At 37.6% G+C, this 21354-nt stretch overlaps 1 protein-coding gene across 12 annotated transcripts in view; it reads right to left on the bottom strand.

Annotated features, from left to right (window-relative positions):
- LOC126336925 (transmembrane protein KIAA1109 homolog) overlaps positions 1-21354 on the bottom strand; it is a 468521-nt gene that overhangs the window by 191413 nt on the left and 255754 nt on the right. For 10 of the 12 annotated variants that reach the window (XM_050001082.1, XM_050001080.1, XM_050001090.1 and 7 more), the window contains 2 exons: positions 14630-14983; positions 4275-4552 (listed from right to left, as the gene is read on the bottom strand). In XM_050001082.1, the coding sequence (XP_049857039.1) occupies positions 4275-4552; positions 14630-14983 (632 nt within the window). The remainder of the gene's footprint in view (positions 1-4274; positions 4553-14629; positions 14984-21354) is intronic. The other 2 variants (XM_050001093.1, XM_050001091.1) reach the window with 1 other exon arrangement.

Consider the following 21354-nt stretch of genomic DNA (forward strand, 5'->3'; position numbering starts at 1 on the left):
GTACACACTTCTGCAGAGTGGAAGATTCATTCTGGATTCAATTCTCTAGGTTGTGGCCACACTATTTCTCATCAATATCCTTTCTCGTGCAAGGTATGTAGAATTTCTGTGAAGTTTAGGACAGAGGTACTGGCAGAAATAAACCTATGAGAGCTTACTGTGAGTCATGCCTGGATTGCTCAATTGGTAGGTGCTGTCTGCAAAAGGCAAGGTTCAGGGTTCGAATCCCCATCCAGAACACAGTTTTAATCTACCAGAAAGTTTGAAATGGTACACATTCCCCTACAGAATGAAAGATTCATTCTATTTAGTTTGTTTCCGTATTACACGTTAGAACCCACTAACTGTCACCAATAAATAAAATAAAAATAATAAGGGGAATACCAGAGAGAGAGAGAGAGAGAGAGAGAGAGAGAGAGAGAGAGAGAGAGAGAGAGAGAGAGAATCATTAAGGCTACAGTAGTCATCAGTTGTTATGAAGTAGTCTTTGTACAGGGAGAGTAGTACACCTAAAATGTGACATTTCCAATATGATCCATAACATAGAAAACACTGTGAAGATTGACACTTACAGGAAATTTAATGCTTATATAATTAAGTTAGAGGCAGTAAACATCGTGCATCACATCAACAACTGATCTTACGCTACACAGAGGAACCTCACAACATGAGCATAATTCGTTCTAGATCCTTACTTGTACTGTAAAACACTCGTTACTCAAAACAAATTATTCCTTATAAATTAATGTAAAATATGATAGTGCGCTCCATGCAGAAAAACTGCTAAAAGTTTTATCTTATTAATTCCATTTATTCAAAGAAAATTATACTTACAGTATTATGTACTTCATTATTAACAATAGATGACTATTTTTATTTATTTATTTATTTTACTGGGAAGGTATCTACAGTCTTTTGTTTCTGCAAATGCTTCAACACTTGGCAAAAATGCAACACAGCATTATCGTCAAATAAATTTGTAGTGCACATAACCACTGCTTTATTGGTGTGATGATTTTTACTGCAGTGATGATTTTGAATGTACGATGCAACTGATTCCCAAGCTATCAGAATTTCTCTTATTGCACCAAAAGATTGGTGCTTTGCTGTTACCACCACCACCACCACCACCACCACCACCACCTCCACCACCTCCTCCTCCTCCTCGTCCTGCTGTGAAACACATTGTAATCCTATAAACTCTTCGTTTGTCATTTCTTGGCTGTGACCTTCCACAAGCTCATTGATATTGTTATCCACTTATAGTCCCTTGCTCTTGGCCAAAGACACTATCTCGTTGACTACAGGCTTGACAAGTAGTGACTCAAATGCCTCAGAGTCATGTTCAACAATGCACTCTGGCCAAAGCTTCTTCCAAGCAGAAGTGGGAGATCCCTTGGTAACCCCTCCCACACCTTCTCAATCATCTTGATGCAGCAAAGATGTTGAAGTTATAGTCCAAAATTCTCTGAGAGTGAAACTGTCAGCTTCTGTCAACTCAAAGACAAAGAGTGGTCCTGTGTAGAGCTTCTTAAAGATAGAAACAATCTGCTGGTCCATAAGCTGGAGTAACTGAGTGGTGTTGGGAGGCAGAAATTGGATCTCCATGAAGTGAAATTCTTCAAGGAAGTGGTCTTGCAGGCTTGGAGAATGGGAAGGAGCTTTGTCCGTAACACACAAGACGAGGAATGGCAGATTCATCTCAAGCAAATATTTTTCTACCAAAAGACCAAACACTTTATTGATCCAAACATAAAAAAAGATCATGTCACCCAAGTCTTGATGTTTAACCTGCTCTTCAGAACTTTACATTTTTTGAAGGTTCATAGAGTTTTTGAATGGTAAACATGCAATGGTTTAATTTTCAAATTGTCGCATGCATCGGCACAAAATATAAGTGCAAGACAGTCTTTCACTGGCTTGTAACCAGGCAATGCATTCTCCTCTACTGTTATATAGGTACACTTTGGTATCTTTTTCCAGAATAGACCCATCTCATCACAACTGAAAACCTGTTGTGGCACATAACCCTCTGAACTTGCAAGCATCTTGCAGTTGCTGTTGAAATTCTCTGCTGCCCTTGTGTTGGAGCAGGCTGCTTCGCCATGCCTCACAACACTGTGGATGCCGGTTCTTCTCTTAAACTTCTTAAACCAACCACAGCTTCCCTTAAACTCTTCTTCGGCTGCTAATGATGCTGGTGTCTTCGTAACGGTGTCATCAAAAATCATTCTCACCTCCTCAAAAGTGATGTTTTCATTAGTAGTGTCCCCTTGCAATTGCTTTTCATTTATCCATAGAAGGAGCAACCTTTTGACATCGTCCAGAATGTGAACCCATTGTTTAGGTAGTCTAGTCACTCCCTTTGAAGCATCTATCTTCGTAACCTTGTCTTTGTTCTTGAAGATAGTGCAAATAGTTGACGTATACCGATTATATGTGCATGCTAAATCAGCAATGCTTACACTACATTCACTATTTTCAATGATTTTACATTTCATTTCTAAGGTCATTTTCTTTCTCTTATGGTTGTCTTCATGTGGCTTTTCCTTTGAGGACATTTCTGTGAAGGTTATTAAAAATTTCACACAAGAAAACACTGAGTGAAAGCAAGTTTAGGAAAATGTGAGATCACAAGCTGTACTAAGATGGTAGCAGAAAGAGCGCTAAACCCAGACTGCAGTACATACTAAAGACATTGTTCATATGCCGCAGCCGACAATGAAAGGTGATCATATGATTGACTGTTTCCCCCACGGCGTGCGAACGGCTGGTGATGTCACACTAAATCGTCATCACTCGTTATGCGAAACATTACTTGTTAAATGAATCATTTTTTACAATTTGTTTTGCTCGTTATGCGAATTGCATATAATGGGAGATGCTTATAAAGTGAGGTTCCACTGTATTCATTACAATAAAAATGTAAGCAGTGCTAATGAAAAACTGTAAGTGACACATTATGAGATATCATTATTTGACAGCACTTCAACCAATAACTGAGGGATACTAAATCATGACTGCAAACAAGAAGTCTCCCTTTGTGATCTAGGGATAATAGGATGAAATAACATGGACACTGCTGCTCTTAAATACAGGGCGAGTTGAAAGTTCTTGGACACCTTCATAAGTTGGAAGATTGAAATGTGAAGATGGGAACATAGGTCTGACGTGGCGCCGCAACATTTGGAGTGAATGTCATTCATGGTCGCCATCTTGAAATCCGACATTTTGGATTCAAGTCATCTTTTTAAATGGAAAGGGGGGGTGTTTGACACATTAAATAACACTCGCTTGAGCTCAGGAATTGAGTGGTGTAATTTGTTTTTGTCTATCTCGAACATTTTAGAGGTTATTAATGTTCAAAGTTGAGAAATTACCTTCATACCGTCAGCTACAACACATGTTGTACGTGTTGTCCATCCCGTGCAATGCACAACTGTAGTAGTTTCCCAACTTTTAACATTAATAACCTCTAAATTGTACAAGACAGACAAAAACAAATTACACCACTAAATTCCAGAGTTCAAGCAAGTGTTATTTGATGTGTCATAACCCACCACTCGCATTTTAAAAAAATGACTTGAATCCAAAATGGCGGATTTCAAAATAGTGGCCTTGAATGACATTCACTCCAAAAGTTGTGGCCCCACATCAAACTTATGTTCCCATCATCACCTTTCAATTTTCCCTTTAATCTTCTAAGTTACGAAAGTGTCCAAGGACTTTTGACTCGCCCTGTATAAGGTCTGTCAATGAAAATGAGGGAGATGAAAAATAGGCGCAAATAAACTGTTTATTTTTCCAAAGGCAACTGCTATAACTGTTAATACATTTACATGCGAGTCAAGATGGTCACTGGTTTTATGGAAGAAGTTTGCAGTTGCCTATGGAACCATCATTGTACCCAGGTGTGCATCTCTCTGCCTGAAGCAAATCGACAGCCACAAATGTGTTTCTTAAGGACTCCAGATATATAGAAATCCCATGGTGAGAAGACTGTATGGAGATGGGTAAGGGCTTCAGAGCAAAACTTCTACAATGTACCAAAATAACCTCAGAAACATGTGGGTGCCTTTCTCATTTTCTTTTGATTGTAGGTAGTAAACCAAAATCACAAAAGATGCTTAACATTATTATACTGTTTAAGGGGGACAGTTTAAAATTCACAGTGTTCTACATGACAGTAACTCAGAAAATATGTAAGTAAATGTTCTTCTGATACATCACATCTTCCATTTTCCAGATATGAAGTATTCATCCAACAATCTTACCCAGTTTCCTGTACGCAAATTCTGCTGAGTTTCTGAAGATGTTTTCATAAAATCTTGCTGCTTTGCCATCCAGCTATAAAGGTCTTCCCCAGCTTCTTTTATACTTTGCCGTCCTGGTGCAGAAGAAGTGTTTGCTCCCGTTGGTGAAAAATTGTTGTCTAGGCTTGTCGTAGAATGAGCCTTGCCACTTCCGCCATGACCTGCCACACCACCTCCAGAATAAATGCTCTGGTTGGAGCCCACATGTGGCAGCCTTTCTTCACGGAGTGGTCCATAACCTAATAATTACAGCACAAAGTTCTCACTGATTACATTCACAGCACTATATAAAACACAAATAATATTTATTAATTGGTTATATCTAAAAACAAAGATGATGTAACTTACCAAACGAAAGCGCTGGCAGGTTGATAGATACACAAACAAACACAAACACACACACAAAATTCAAGCTTTCGCAACCCACGGTTGCTTTATCAGGGAAGAGGGAAGAAGAGGGAAAGACAAAAGGACATGGGTTTTAAGGGAGAGGGTAAGGAGTCATTCCAATCCCAGGAGTGGAAAGACTTACCTTAGGGGGAAAAAAGGACACACACACACACACACACACACACACACACACACACACACACACACACACATCCATCCACCCATATACAGACACAAGCAGACATATGTAAAGGCAAATGTCTGCTTGTGTGTGTGTGTGTGTGTGTGTGTGCGTGTGTGTGTGTGTGTGTGGGTGGGTGTGGGTGGGTGGATGCGCGCGTGAGTGTATACCTGTCCTTTTTCCCCCTAAGCTAAGTCTTTCCGCTCCCGGGATTGGAATGACTCCTTACTCTCTCCCTTAAAACCCATATCCTTTCGTCTTTCCCTCTCCTTCCCTCTTTCCTGATGAAGCAACCATGGGTTGCGAAAGCTAGAATTTTGTGTGTGTGTTTGTGTTTGTTAGTGTCTCTATCAACATACCAACACTTTCGTTTGGTAAGTTACATCATCTTTGTTTTTAGATATATTTTTTCCATGTGGAATGTTTCCCTCTATTATATTCATATCTTTTATTAAGTGGTTAGCTATAGACAAAGTCTGTTAAGGCCATTCTTTTTTCTTTTTTATTCTTTTTTTTTTACAAATAGATTCACCTTGTCTCAGAAAATAACTGTTTTCATATTTGGTAAGTTGGTTTAGCAAACTGAACCTCACTGCAGCTTATATGAGAGAAAAAGTCATAAAATATTCACTAAATTACACACATTGTGTGTGGAGCATAGGTGTAAGGAAAAAGAATAAATAAGAATCAGGAAACAACATAGTTCAAAAGTATGATAAATTTGTAGTTAAGTATAGAATGAAGTTAAAAAGGAGATATAGAAGTGCAGGCAGCTTATAATACGGGTGCAAGAGAGGAACACATGCCACTGTGGCCACCAGTACCTGCATTTTGAAGTGCGTGTAACACTGTACTTAAACTGGAAAAATTGTGGCAGCACACAAGGCATTAATATTTCTGTGTGAAGTACTATATCTCTATGTGTTATGGATCAATCAGCCACAAGTGAGTGTTTTACCTTCAACACTACAGCTGTGATTATCTTATCTTTCAGACTGTTTTGTGGTCTTCGAACATATTGCTGTGTTGAGAAACCATAATTACTATGTGAAATAACAAAGTATATATTTTTTCAAGTTTCTGCTTCACAACAATTTCATTAACTCATTATTTATATACAATGAGGCTCATTTCAGTTACATCTACAACTGATCCTGTGATGTTAAAGATGTAAAAACGAATGGTTTTCAACAGCTCTTGAAGCCAAGAAATAAATTAAAAACAGAAGAATTCTCACCACAAAAACATCTTGGAACTAAACAAATACAGCAATACAATCTTTGTAATATAGCTACGGCAATACAATCTTTGTAGTGTAGCTATCATCACTGTTTTCTCTCTCTCTCTCTCTCTCTCTCTCTCTCTCTCTCTCTCTCTCTCTCACACACACACACACACACACACACACACACACACACACACACACACGCGTGCCAGTCATGTACACTTTTCTGTCAAAGGAATGCAGATGCAAATATAAAAGCAGGCACCATATGTAAATTTATGACCAATTCCAACAGCACAAAAACTGGGTAATGATCTCAGCAAAGTACTCCAGGACATTACATTACAACATCTAAAACATAAGGCAAACAGTTACAAATGCGGACATATGCCATTCTATAACTTTACATGAAAAATTTACCATAATTAATATTTGCAGGACTACTTGAAAATTGGGCAACAGCTGAAATGAGACTCCTTGTGTACACGCAACCAATTAATAAAGTCTCTGTATAGCAGACACTATATATATATATATATATATATATATATATATATATATATATATACACTGACTTAACACAGTACTGAAATGCAAACTGCAGTTTCACTACTGGCTTTAATTTTTCCCTCTTAAGTTAAAATTACTGGTTCTGTAATTGGCTAGGGTTATCATTGCTTGAAGTATATTAGAGAACACCTCCTGGCAAATGAAATTTTACAATCAATAATCCAAGGATCATTCATTTTTAATTGCTTCCCCAGTTACATGGTTTGAAAACTAAGCACATTGTTGATGATAGGCCATTTGTCACATCTTTTTATAACGTTATAGATCACAGTGGAGTAAGAATCATAAGGTATACATCAAAGAGTATAAAATTTTTCTTGTCATATCAATAACAGTTTGTTGTATTCACAGAAAAGTACCAGTTATTGTGACTAAACTAATGATAACCCATAATTCTTTTTCATCAAAGTAATATCAAAGGTTCATCTTTTACCTCTACAAATGTAGCTATTAGTTATTTATTCCAATACTTTGCAAAGTTGCTAATCAATACCCAATGGGTGGTGGCCAGGCGTCAATTTTCTAAAGCAGTATGACACAATAATTATAAAGTTGATAGCTTAAATCTCGCAACAATATACCCTTTTTTTTACTTTTTTAGAAATTCCATGTTCATAACAAAACAGAAATGATAATTTACAAATATTTAATAACAATTTTTTAATAAAAAATAATGTTTTTACTTTTAATTGCTTAACTGTATAATAAATTGCTATAGATACACAAAATGCTTTTTTCTTAAATGAAAAAAAAAAAAAAACTACACCCATAAAATTATCCAATTTCTAGAAATAAATACTTGATTTTCTATCTGAAGTTTCACATTTTTGTACGAAATTTTAATTTATTGTAAATAATAGTATTTTCTTAATACCAGTAATTGAAAATATACAGACACTACTTTTTATTTTAAAAATTATGATTCAATATTTGTTAATTAACATATCCATTCCTAAATATGTGTATGGAACTTTAAATATAGTACAAAAAATGGTCACCAGCTACTATAAAATCAGAGACTTCATGATTAAAATCCTATTACACTAAGTACTCAACTGCCAACAAATTTGTTAATACATTACAAATGTTTTTTACTTAATAGCACTTAGGAATCCACACCCTCAAAACGGATATTTTTTTAATATAGTAGATAATCGATGTCTTTGATAGCAGAAATTACTGATTTTCAAAGTTATTGTGCTTTAATGAGTGAAACAAACAAATAATTTTACAATTAATATTTTCTTTTACACAATCACTTAAAAGTTTTAAAGCGTTAGCAGGAGAGCGTCTTTGTGTAATCAGCATTTTCATACGTTTCGCAGGAGAGCTTCTGTAAAGTTTGGAAGGTAGGAGATCAGATACTGGCAGAAGTAAAGTTGTGAGGACCGGGCGTGAGTCGTGCATCAGTAGCTCACATGGTAGAGCACTTGGCCACGAAAGGCAAGGGTCCCGAGTTCGAGTCTCGGTCGGGCACACAGTTTTAATCTGCCAGGAAGTTTTGTTAGCCAGTATTTGCTATCATTGTCACAACTGTAGCAGCATCATGATGGTCCTCAACACATACTTCAGACAAAGCATTTCTTAGGGACCATCCTGGTGACACTTCAACAGTTCTAATGATGGCTAATAGTGGCCAATACAGTATAGAAATTTTAAGTGTTTCCAAAAAAGAAAATATTAAAGGTAAAATTAAGTGTCAATCACTGTCTCCCAACAAAATGTCACTTTTTCACAAAAATATAAATCTGATTTTACATACGTGACTGACATATGTAAAAATTTCTACACGCTTTAAATTAAAAGGAACATTAGTACCACAGACAAACATTTTATAAGCATACTTAAGCACAGCAGTAATAAAACAAGAACTAGTGCACCATAGGTCTGATATAGCACAGTATATTCTCAGTAGAAAATAGCAAGCTTTGTGTAATCAGCATTTTCATATGTTTGAACATGCTGACACTATATGAAACATATCAGCTCCAGTACATATGAGGAAATTCACTAAGTCATATAACGTACATCATATTAACATCAATAAAATTGCAATTTCACTGAACTGAAATTTAAAAAAAATGTAGCAAAGATATCTAACCTCTTTCCTTTAATAATGCCAAATCATTTGAGGTATCATTTGAATAGGCTTAGACAATATTAAAATTGAAATTATTAGGAGAGATAATAACAGCTAATGTTAGTTTAAAAATGGCACCCAATAAACATTTACAACTCTTAATTGTCACACAAGCAAATTTTGATACTAAGAGAGTCTTCTGCCTTCAACCAGGCGATTCTTTTTCACTATAGGAATCATAAGCAAAGATTTAAGGAACGTTGCTTTGAGGTTGAAAGGATCAGTGTCAGATTATAAATCCAATAGTTTGAGGTTCAATCCTCAGACAGTCTTAGGTTTTTTCCTCCTCTCATTTATAACTTGTTTCATTTCTAACAATGATTTGCACGCACAGAAAACATTAAGTTACATTGTGCTTCAGAGTTCTTGAAACCATAGTTCCCCCAATAACTGGCAGGGTAAGTTAATTCAGAGGTTGGAGGAAGGCATAGGAATACTACCTCCAGTAGGATCATGGTTATTAGAGAAAAGATGTGTTGAACTGAAAGCTATGCCTATATCCTAAACTTGAAAGGAAAAGTCATCGTAATTATCTGTAACATTTACCTTTCTTCAAACATTCAACTTTCCACTTTTGCCATTAATATTTATGCTCTCACCAGTTTCATTAGTGTTTCGGTGGTCTTGCTTGCAAGCTTCACACAAAAGAATAACAAAATCACTAGCTGTATATATTGTGTCCTTTACTTAAAATAAATAAATAAATAAATAAATAAAAATAAAAAAACAGATTGGCAAACATACCATGTCCAAAGAGCTACAGCTCCAGCAATTCAGAATTATGGAACCAAGTGACAAAGAAAAATTGAGAGGATAATAAGTCACCCATGTTACAAAATTTTCGCTCTTTTATTAACAACGACAAATGATCGAAGTTTCTTTCTCTTATTTGCCCCACTTTCTTCATCTTTGCTTAACTAATTCAGCCAACATCCATTTGAACCTGCTTTTACATTTGAGCCTTGGTTTCCCTTTACACTTCTCTTCATTACTAAACTCATGCCACAGAAAGTCCATAATCAACTGATCCCTTAGTCAGATTGCTCTACAAACTTCTTTTCTCCTCAATTCGATTCAGTAGCTCCTCATTACTTATTCAATCTACCCATCTAATCTTCTGCATTCTTCCCTAGCACTACATTTTAAAGCTTCAACTCTCTTTTTGTTCAAACTATTTATAATCCAAGTTCCACTTCTGCACAAGGCTACACTCCCAACAAACTCCTTCAACTGATACCCCTTTCTCAGAAATGCTTTCCTTGATATTGTCAGTCTGTATTTTATAGTCCCTCTACTTCAGCGACTCTCATCTTTTACTGCCTCATTTCCTAATCTAATTTCCTCAGAATTGGCTGATTTAATCCAACTTTTTTCTTTTGTTGATGCTCATCTTATAACTTCTCCCCCCCCCCCCCCCTCCAACACCATCCATTCTGTTCAGTTTCTCTTCCAAGTCTTTCGCCATCTTTGACAGAATGTCATCAGCAAAACTGGTGATTTTTATTTCCTCTATCTGAACTTCAGTCACTTTCCAATTTTCTCCTTTATCTCCTTCACATCCTGCTCAAGTTACAGATTGAATAACATTTTTGTTTCATTCTATTCTCAACTACTGCTTCCCTTTCAAGTCTTTAGACTCTTGCAGTTTTACATAAACTTTCGTTCTCTGTATTTCATCCCTCCTACCTTCATAATTTCAAAAATGTAGCCAAATTTGCAACAATAAATTATTAAACAGATAGTGTGGAAATATTCACACTTGTCAGCACTTGCCTTCGTTGTAACTGGAATTACTAGATTCTTTTTGAAGTTTGAGATTATTTCGCATGTCTCACGTACTGATGACCTAAAGCATGACCACTGCCTACTGCAAGACTGAATGCCAACAGATGGCATCGCAGGCAAATGATTCATTACAGAATATATATAAGCAGAGCAGAGACAAATGCAGAATGATTCTAGTGGAAATATAGACTGCAACTGGGGAATTTCACTGACATAGTGACTTTGACAAAGGGGAGATTGTTAGTGCCCAGCACCTGGAGATGAGTATCTCGGAAATGATGAATATGGTTGGCTGTTTGTGTCTTACTTTCATGTTCATCTATTGAAAAGTGTTGAAGGCCTATATGACTGTGGGACAACAGAAGGTGATAGGTGTCCACATCTCATCACAGAATGTGGAGCTTGGAAGCCTGCCTACTCTGTAAAGCAGGATAGATCTGATGGCAGAGTACAGTGCTGGCACAGGCCCAACTGTTTCAGACCACACTGTTCAGAACAATTTGCTGAACATGGAGCTCTACAGAACATCCATAGGTGTTCCCATGTTGACTCAATGGTATCATTAACTGCAATTGCAGTAGGGCACTTATCATCCAGATTGGACAGTAGGTCACTGGGAATGTGCTGCCTTGTCAGAAATCACATTGCTAGTTGCAACAAATCAATATTCAAATCTATAAAAGCAGTCATCCAGGTGAACAGTTGGTCATAACTTGCCCCTTGCCTGCCCTCAGTCCAGTGGGCTTAATTATGCTATGGGGATATACACATGGGCTTATATAGGACCTATGGTAGCACTTGATGGAAAGCACCAAGGGAGCTGTGGACTTTGTGAACACCACTGCCATCCAGCTGCATCCTTTCATGACTGATGAGTTCCCCAATGGTAATGGCATCTTCCAGCAGGATAACTGTCATAAATAGTCTTTATGGGTTTGCCAACAGATCACGTTGTGCAAATTCCATGATACTTCCTTGGAGCAACTGTCCAACATGGCTAGGTACCAGGCCACCCGCAAGGTTGAACCACCCGAAGATGTCTGACAGTTGCTCCGAGGAAATATTGTGGAACTTGCACAGCATGATCCGGTGGCAAACTCGTGAAGACGATTTACAACATGTCCACCTGGAGAGTTTGGAGATTCACATCAGTATAACTGTCCTTGTCACAAGGCCAGACCTGTGGTACAGTGGTGTGAGGTGCATGACAGTGAACTCACACTGATGTCTTGGCCACCAAAATCACCTGATCTGAACCCAATGGAACATATCTGGGACACTATTGGATGCCCACTCCAAGCTCACAAACCAATGGCTTATAAATACCAGAATTGTGCGACCTATGCATAAGTTATCTGGTGCCACACATCTTCAGAAACCTTCCAAATACGAGTCAAATCCATGCACACTTTATTGCATTCCAAAAGTGGACCACATACCAGGTGAAATAATTTTGTCAAGCTAGCCATTCGTCTTCTATTGTATTCCATTCCCAGGTTCAGTCAATTGTTACCTAATACTCCCCTCGAAGCTCCCAGCAACCTCTTGTTCTTCCAAGTAATTCAGCTCCCATACCATCAGTTTCCAACATTTCTGCAATGTCTTCACTTTTCATCTACAGTTTGTAACCAATAAATTACGATCAGAGTCCTAACCTGCCCTTGAAAATGTTTTCCAGTTTAAAATCTGCTTTTGAAATCTTTGGCTTATCATTTTATAATCTATCTGAAATCTTCTGGTGTATCCAGTCTCCTCCATGTACCGGGTGGTTATAACTAAACTTTCCCTATGTAACATGTTATAGCACAGAAACTAATTACCGTACGAGTACCAAGCTTGATAACATTAATATCAGGAGTATGAGGTGCATGATCTCCATGTGTCACAACAGATCTCCATGTGTCACAGCACCACCGTACAGTTCCAACTACGGCCACCAGGTGCCGTGATTAGTCATCGTGATTCATATCATCACACACCTGACCAGTCGCAGTGCTCTTGTTGATGTATCAACATGAGTTTGGACAAAAGGAGCAGGGAATTACCAGTGAATCACTATTATCAAAACAAAGTAATGCTGCAGCTGCACTTCGAGAATATTGCTGGCTGAAAAGATTATGGAAAGGTCCTCTTTCTTCACCAGCTTTGCGGAGCACAATGAAGTAGTTCAAATCAACAGGAGAACTGGGCATCACTCCAGGCAGATGCTGACCAGTGGTTACACCACAGGTGGTTGATGAAATCACTGTTGCTATAGCAGACAACAATGTGTGCGATTCTCAATCGTAAGGCAGTGCACGTAATGTGTCATGACTGTTGAACATCCCACGATCTACTGTACAGAAGGTGCTTTGAACCATTCTCAAACGGTATTCGTGTATGATCCATGTCGTACAGCAGCTTGCACCACAGGATACATAATGACATGTTGACTTTGCTCTCCATTTCCTCGCAAGGATTGAAGTTGAGCAGGGCTGGCCATGGACCATCCTAGGAGAGACAAAGCTGATTTTTCTCTGACAGATGAGGTGCACACACAGAATTGCCGATTGTGGTGATCTTCACCTTCAGTCACTGCGCATAAAGTTCCTCTGTATGGTGAATGTGTCGCTGCATAGTGTGGTTTCACACCAACGTTCATCACCAGCCCATTCTTTTTTTAATAAATTAGCGCTCAAGGATTAAAGATGTGCAGTGTGACTGGCCAGCATTACTGCGATAAGTTTCGCCAGCATGTCATATCTGCCCTACAGGAGAGAGACGCATTGAACTTGACACTTTGCATGAAAGATGGGGCCCTACCTCACAACTCTCATGAATTATACCTGCTTCTCCAAAAGACATATGGAAATGATCAAATTATCAGCCAATTGTTTCCAAATGCTTGGCCAGCATGATCACCTGATCTCACTCCCTGTGATTTCTGGTTGCGGGGCTACCTGAAACACAGGGTTCACCAGGGGAACATTTACAAGTGCTGATCTGAAGCCCCGTATATCAAGAGAGGTAGCCCTTTTGTAGCAGTAATGGTGTGTAATTATATGATGTACCATAGCAGCATATTAAAAGTGTTTCAACTGCATTATTTCTCTCCCCCATGTCCTTGACATTAATGGTACCAAGCTTGGTACTTGTACAGTAGTTGGTTTCTGTGTTATAACATGTCAAAAAGGGAAAGTTTAATTATAGCCATCCAGTACACAAATGTCATTAATGAACCAAGCGTTTTCAATGATTAAATTATGCTTTGGGCAAAATTCTACCAGATAACGTCCCTTTTCATACAGACTGATGGTGATGGCTACAGCTACTGACTGCTACAGTATTTTTAAGAGGAAATTGCAGTAAACCAGGAAGGACTTGGTAAAAACAAATCATACGAAAATAAAATGAATTCCTGAATTGCTTTTTATGCTCTGCTCAGTATTTTACCTTCATTTTTTTCTGTTTAAAACTTTTATTTTTATCATAAATTTTGTACATTCATTCCAGAACCTTGCAACACCATCCCACCAAATGAAGCTATTAACCCATTTCAGCTAATCAATTGACATTGAACAGTTACCTTCTATCATTCTCCTTGTCTATCTTTGCCAATTATCACATTATTTGTGCTACACATAAGTGGAAGTTTTTCAGTTCTCGTTCGGTAATATACAAGAAATGCAAAACCATTCATTCAGATTCTGCATGGTCTTTCAAAACTGTTTTTACAATTTGGTGGTAGCACCAGATGACGAAAATCCCAGCTTCTCGTGACTACAGATAAATAAAAATGAGGGAGGAAATATCATGCAAAGGATTGATGCCGTTAAAAGTAACTGATCTAGTGAAACATTTTCTTGAAATAAACTGTTACCAAAGGCACACTCAAAACTCTAATGGTAGTGCAATTCAATTCTACTACAAGAGGGCTCATGCCACTAATGAGTACCTACTATTGCAAAGTTTGGTTTTATATGCTTCATAAAAAAAAACTGAAACTGCAACTACAACAGTTTTTCTACACAGCTCACATTACTTACTAATGTTTATATCAGTTTCAAATCTGCGCTGGCTCGTTGCAGCTGATGCTGCAGCAGTGAACGGATTTGTTCCGGCACTAGCGAGAATTGGGAAGACAATACTGGCACGAGATGATGAAGGAGGATGAGATGGTGCAAGGGATTTTTTTCTGTGTTTGCGGGAGTGGGTATGAGCATGATGATGAGTGTGACCATGGGAATGGTGGTGGTGGTGGTGATGTATGGAGGGAGGGGAGGGCGAGTTGAAAAGGCTGTCTACACCTCCCATCACGATGCCCGGAGTTGGCAATGGTGTCTGTGGCATAGAAGTCAGTTGAGTGATGTTCATGAACTCATCTGGCTTCAGGTTGGCTCCTGTACACAGATCATTATGTCAGTATCCTTTAAACGTACAATCGTTTCAGATCAATAAACACAACATAGTAAAATACAGGTATTTATTGACACTGCCACTAATAATTTGATAATTTTGTATGTTATTACACTAACTGTTTGTGATAAATGCTAGCACCTGAAAACTATGCTACAAAACAGACATTGTTTACTATCTATGATGTTTGTCCCATATGTCATACAATTTAAATGTCACTGCAGTTACTGCAACTGATCTACATTAGTGTGTACTTACACAAAGTTTACTACAAGTAGCCCAGACCCATCAAGAACAATTTGAAGTCCACTGAATGTAGTTCTTATTTCTTTCACAGGCAACCACAGCAACATCCCAAATATTGTGTAAATACTTAAAATTGAATATGGTACACCAAATTGATAAAATTGTATCTCATCTCCAAAGTGTTGCATATTTGTAGTTTCAACATACTGACTGGTTACAGAAGCTGTTGCCAAAAGTAATTATTATCTGCATGGTTATGCCTTTTGAGCATCGGGAAGATGAAAATATGTTATGACAGCTAATACTAATTTGCAAATATGTGAGATGAAAGCATTCATGCCAACACACGTACATAATAACAAGAGGGTGTCTACAAAAAAAAGTATGTGAGAAGTGGCAAAAAAGGAGGTATTATGGAGTTTTCTGTTAGGGAGTTTTGTTAACTTAAAGTAGGTGTAAACTACACCTAAATCAAAATAACTCAGTGATTGACAGCAGAGGACAGTTGAACACGGAAAGGGGTGATATCACTAATTCACTATTAACCATGCATGCAACATGGCTGTGACAGCTACATCAGTGTGGTTGCACACCAAATTTATTCACACCATCATCTGTTAATGTACATTATTCCATTTGCTTTGAAAGATCATAACAGCCTTATGACTTTTCTATGCAATAATGCATATTGTTTGAGATATTGGACTGTGTAAATTAAACATGCTGAACTGAGGAAAAAATAACTGAATAACAATTTGAAATATCAGTAGGAAGGATCATCTGCAACTGACTGTGGTACCTGAACCAGTGCAGAGCAATATTGCAATAACGAATAGAACAGATGTCATGACTAAGCTCATTCTATTATTGGTTGTTGCTGCAGCAGCTGCCTGTACACAACTGTCAGTCATGTTGTTACTCTTGCCCATGTCCATAAAACTGTTCTACAAAGAACCAGACAGACAATGCATGTTTTTTCACATGTTCATAGTGTGATGTGCGAGTTAGTTTCTTGCAAATTTCTACTGTAGTTAGGATTTGTGGATACTTAATACACCATAAAAAAATATTTCAGTAGTATAGATGTCCTGCAACTTATGTTTTCGCACGAACATTCAATTCATTCCTGAGAAACAACTAAGGGCATAACATTTTAACCCAGTTGTGTCTACATCTCATGCTGAAAAATAAATATCTGGAAACCAAGAAACTATTTATCCAATAACATTTTGGATGCTCATTTTTCTCACTAATGTACCAACTACCTATATAAAATGATTACCACCATGCACTAAATCATATGTATTCCATGTACATAAAAATGTGTTATAATTTCAGAAATAAAGGTTCAACTCACCAACCAGTTAAGTGTTGTAAAAATGACATTTTGTAACATGTGAAGCAGCTGAACAATTTATTTTTTAATTGTACAACCTGTTTTGGTCAGAGACCATTTTTGAGCTACAGATTACACAAACACAGTATGTTCAAAAAGTACTGAATCTTCCTCTAAGCCACATAAACAAATGAAGTGCGAGACACTTTCTTTGGTGGAGACGTGGTGCACTTGGAGAATATGGAGATATGCACTTGTGAACTTTTTCCTGTCAGTAGAAAACTTTAGTCACTATCAACCTATTTACGAGTGAGTGTCTGTTTTTAACACTCATTGGATGCCAGTTATTCATAAAATGATGGAACAAACTGAACAGCAATATTGCACCAAATTTTGTCAAAAGTTTGGCTGTACCCACACAGAAATCATTTGCAAGTCTCAACACGATTTTTGGGGATTGTACCATCAACAACTCACCAAGTCACAGATAAAGCAGTGATACAAATGTTTCAAAGATGGCCGCATGTCAGTAGACAGTGAATTGTGTCCAGCCAGACCCTCAACAAACCAAAATGACAATGACACCAAGCAAGTGCCGACTTCGGTCATGGAAGACCATTGTATCATAGGACAATAAATCGTGAACAAGTTATAGATAAACAATGAATAAGCTGACAATGGATCAGAAGCAACACTGTCTGGAAACTGCACTGGGCATATATGACACTGCAAACAGTATCCTCAGCTTTCTGGACTCCATGATTGCAAGTGATGAGATGTGGGTTTGTGGTTAAGTCCCAGAAAACAAAATTCAGTCACCACAGTGAAAACACTCACGATTCCTGAGACATAAAAGTAAAAGAAAAATATGGTAGGTCCACGGCAATAGCAAGATCATGTTGACCATTTTCTCTGAGTTGATGCAGGTGAATATACTCCACGAGGTCAAATCATCACAAGAATACTTCCAGGAGGTCCTTTGTTGCCTCTGTAATGTTGTGTGGTGCAAACAACCAGATCTGTGAGAAGCAAAAATATGGCTTGGAACGACATTGCATCCACCCATTCTGCACATATGATTCAGACTTTTATCACCAAACACAACATTCCTGTGGTTAGTCAGGTTCCCTAATCCCCCAATATGGTTCCATGTGATTTTTGGCTATTTCCCAAGCTGCAAATGCCCCTAAAAGAAACTACTAGTGACTAAAGGTCTCTAACCAGTGTTGAGTTTGTGTCTGTTCTGAGGCACCATGACCAACATCAATTAAACTCTTCTATCAGGAGAGTTAATTTGGAGTTGGAACGGTTACTTGGGTCGGGTGTGGGATCACGTATTGGTTTGGTTCCTGTTGATTCTCTCAGTAGGTGGGATTATACTAGACATAGCCTACACCTCAACAGGAAAGGGTAGGATAAATGTGAAATGCCAACTATCTTTAGTGCATCAAAATATTTGAGGGCTTAGAAGTAAAATTAATGAACTACTTATGTGCATTGATGAATTAGAGTCATCGAACCCAGTTGATAAATCTGCCTCTCTGAACATCGTGTGACCACTGGTATAGATGTGTTAAACCTTACAGATTTTAAGTTGGCCTATTAGTTCTGTAGACAAAATATGGAGAAAGGAGGTGTTGCCACATTTGTTAAGAACAGTTTTAAATTTAACGATACTGACATTAGTAAATTTTGTTTAGAGCAGCACTTAGAAGCATGTGCACCAGAGATAGAATTTCATAATAGGTTCTTTATAATAATAGCCATAAACAAAACACCTTCAGGAAATTTCAACCAGTTTATAAATGGTCTTAAAGATTTATTATGTCATCTAAAGACTTTTGAGTAAATTAAAATATGGCATCACTGGTAGTTCTGCAAAGTGGTTTCAGTCATATCTTACTAATAGAAAACAAAGGGTGTCGTTACATAACACTTCAGTAGTAGGCAATCAGACATCTGACTGGGAAGAAATTGCATGTGGTGTTCCCCAAGATTCCATACTAGGTCCACCACTTCTTCTTGCATATATTAATGACCTGTCATCTGTTACATTACCAGATGCCAAGTTTGTCTTATTTGCAGATGATACAAACATTGCAATAAATAGTAAACCAAATATAAATTTATAAAGGGCAGCTGATCAAATTTTTATAGGCATTAATAAGTGGTTTATAGCCAATTCACTGTCATTAAACTTTGAGAAGATCCACTATACACAGTTCAGAACTTCCAAGAGATTTCCTTCTAGTGTGTGTATAAAATATGATTACGTGGAAGTAGGAGAAGTTGAGAGTGTAAACTTCTTGGGATTACAACTTGATAATATATTCTGTTGGGAGCGACAAACTAACGAACTGCTAAAGTGCCTAAACAAGTCTCTGTTTGCAATGTGAATGATGTCAGACATAGGAGATATAAATATAAACAAAACTGGCATATTTTGCTTATTTTCACTCCATTATGTGGTATGGTATCATATTTTGGGGTAACTCCACAAACCGAGACAAAGTTTTTAGAGTACAGAAGCGTATGATAAGAGTAATGTGTAGTGTAAATCCAAGAACATTATGTCGAAACCTATTCAAAGAATTGGGCATACTAACCACAGCTTCTCAGTATATTAATGAAGTTTGTAGTAAATAACACATCTCTTTTTCCAACTAACTGCTTAGTACACAGTATCAATACTACAAATAAGAACAATATATATAAACTTTTGGTGGCCAACTTCTTCTATTCCATCCATGAATTTCTCAACAAGTGCAACAGACCATTTTAATGAAAATTTATTATATTTTAATTTTTGACAATACTTGGCTGTAAAAGTCAAGTAATTACCTACTGTGTGAATGATGGATTTAATGAAATCAGATGTAAGTATTAAACCTGTAAATATTAGAAGTTCAATTTTAATTCATGTACATAATTTTACTGTTTATTGACTGAGCATCATTAAAATTAATGAAACTCCATTTTTTTCTAATTACATTTTTGTAATGTGTTTACCTGACATGTTCCACACCAGGAGGATCCCCTCTTTTGTGGGTCTATGCAATGAATAATTAATCTAACCTAATGCTTTCTACTGGTACGAAAAAGTTTGCAAGTGCGTATGAGTATCCCTCACCATATGTCCACCAAAGAAAGTGTCTCACACTTCATTTGTTTGTGTGGGTAAGAAGAAGATTCAGTACTTTTTGAACATACTGTGTTTTTGGAAATTTATGGTAAGCTCTTATGGGACCAAGCTGCTGAGGTCATTGGTCCCTAGGCTTACACATTACTTATTCTAACTTAAACTAACCTATGCTAAGGACAGCGCGCACACACACACACACACACACACACACACACACACACACACACACACACACACACCTGAGGGAGGACTCGAACCTCCGACCAGGTGGGGGCTGGAGGGGGGGGGGGGCAGGGGGGGCAGGGGGCTGCATAGACAGTGACAAGGCGCCTCAGACCGCATGGCTAACCCTCGCGGCCCTACAGTGTTTGTGTCATCTACAATCCAAAAATGTTTTACCCCACAAAATCTACATTTATGACTGCAGTGTGCATTGAAAAACTATAATTTGATTGTGGATCATTATAAATGGAGCTGTTTGGTCAGGTGACTCATACTTTCTGTTAAATCACATACATAATCAACTCTAGATCTTCAGTCTTCTACAACACCACATCATCACAAGTACATGTAATACAAATTGGTTATAGTCAGCAGTATTATGCTGTGAGAGCATCATAAGTTCTGTGAGATGTGACAATATTAGCATTGACTACTTATATTCCTTCATACCTGATGATGGTTGTCTCCAACTGTTATGGCCTTTTTCTGCAAAAATGCTCATGGCACACTGCTGATAATACATTACAGTGGCCTGAAAACAGTGAGGATGTGAACTACTTTATGGTATGGGCCTAAAATTTGCCCAACATCAAAGACCACTGAATGTATGTCAGATGTGACAGTTCAGAACTCACAAACCTAATACTGTCTTGGATACCTGGTGTTAACCCACAGTTTATAATATCACTAGTGTGACAAACTGCAATTAGTTTACATGTGAAAGATGCTAATAGGCAGCCACGTAGAAGGCTCTAACAGAGCTGTTCATGTGTTCTCTAAATTAATTCTTGATGTATTCTAAAATGGTCAAAACTGGGTTCAATGGTCCTCTATTAAACTGCATATAGCATTGGAGGGAACACTTAGGCGACAAGACACATTTTTACACCTTTCAATCACATTGTAAATAACAAATTAGGTGGAATTGTGTGTGCAGATACAAGAAAACCATACTAAAGTATACTACTGCCTTAAATTTGTGTAGCTTGTTATCAACAACTGCTTTATTATTTTTCTTCATAACATGTACAAGGAATGTTTATTATTCATGCTTTATTATTCATAAGTGATTGGCGTTTCAGCTAAATGAATAAAACAAATGGAAGTAATACCATCTGCATTCTGTATCAAAGGAAAAATCATGCGGCTGGAGTCTTATTCATAAATTGCATTTGAATGTTGGTTCTTTGTGAGAACATTGTGATATGCCCCCTGAAAGAAAGACATCCGCCACACTGTGTCAGAATTTGAAAGCAGCAGGATCAGAGCCTATTGAGACCGTGATTTATCGTTTTGCAATACTGTTGCTCACATTGTTTGAGAACCTACGATTGTCATGCCAATATGGAATCAATGGATTCAAAGGGACCATATTCAATGCCATACGGGATCTCAACACTGAGAGGACA

Source organism: Schistocerca gregaria, chromosome 2 (genome assembly GCF_023897955.1).
Source record: "Schistocerca gregaria isolate iqSchGreg1 chromosome 2, iqSchGreg1.2, whole genome shotgun sequence".
Taxonomy (NCBI): Eukaryota; Metazoa; Arthropoda; class Insecta; order Orthoptera; family Acrididae; genus Schistocerca; species Schistocerca gregaria.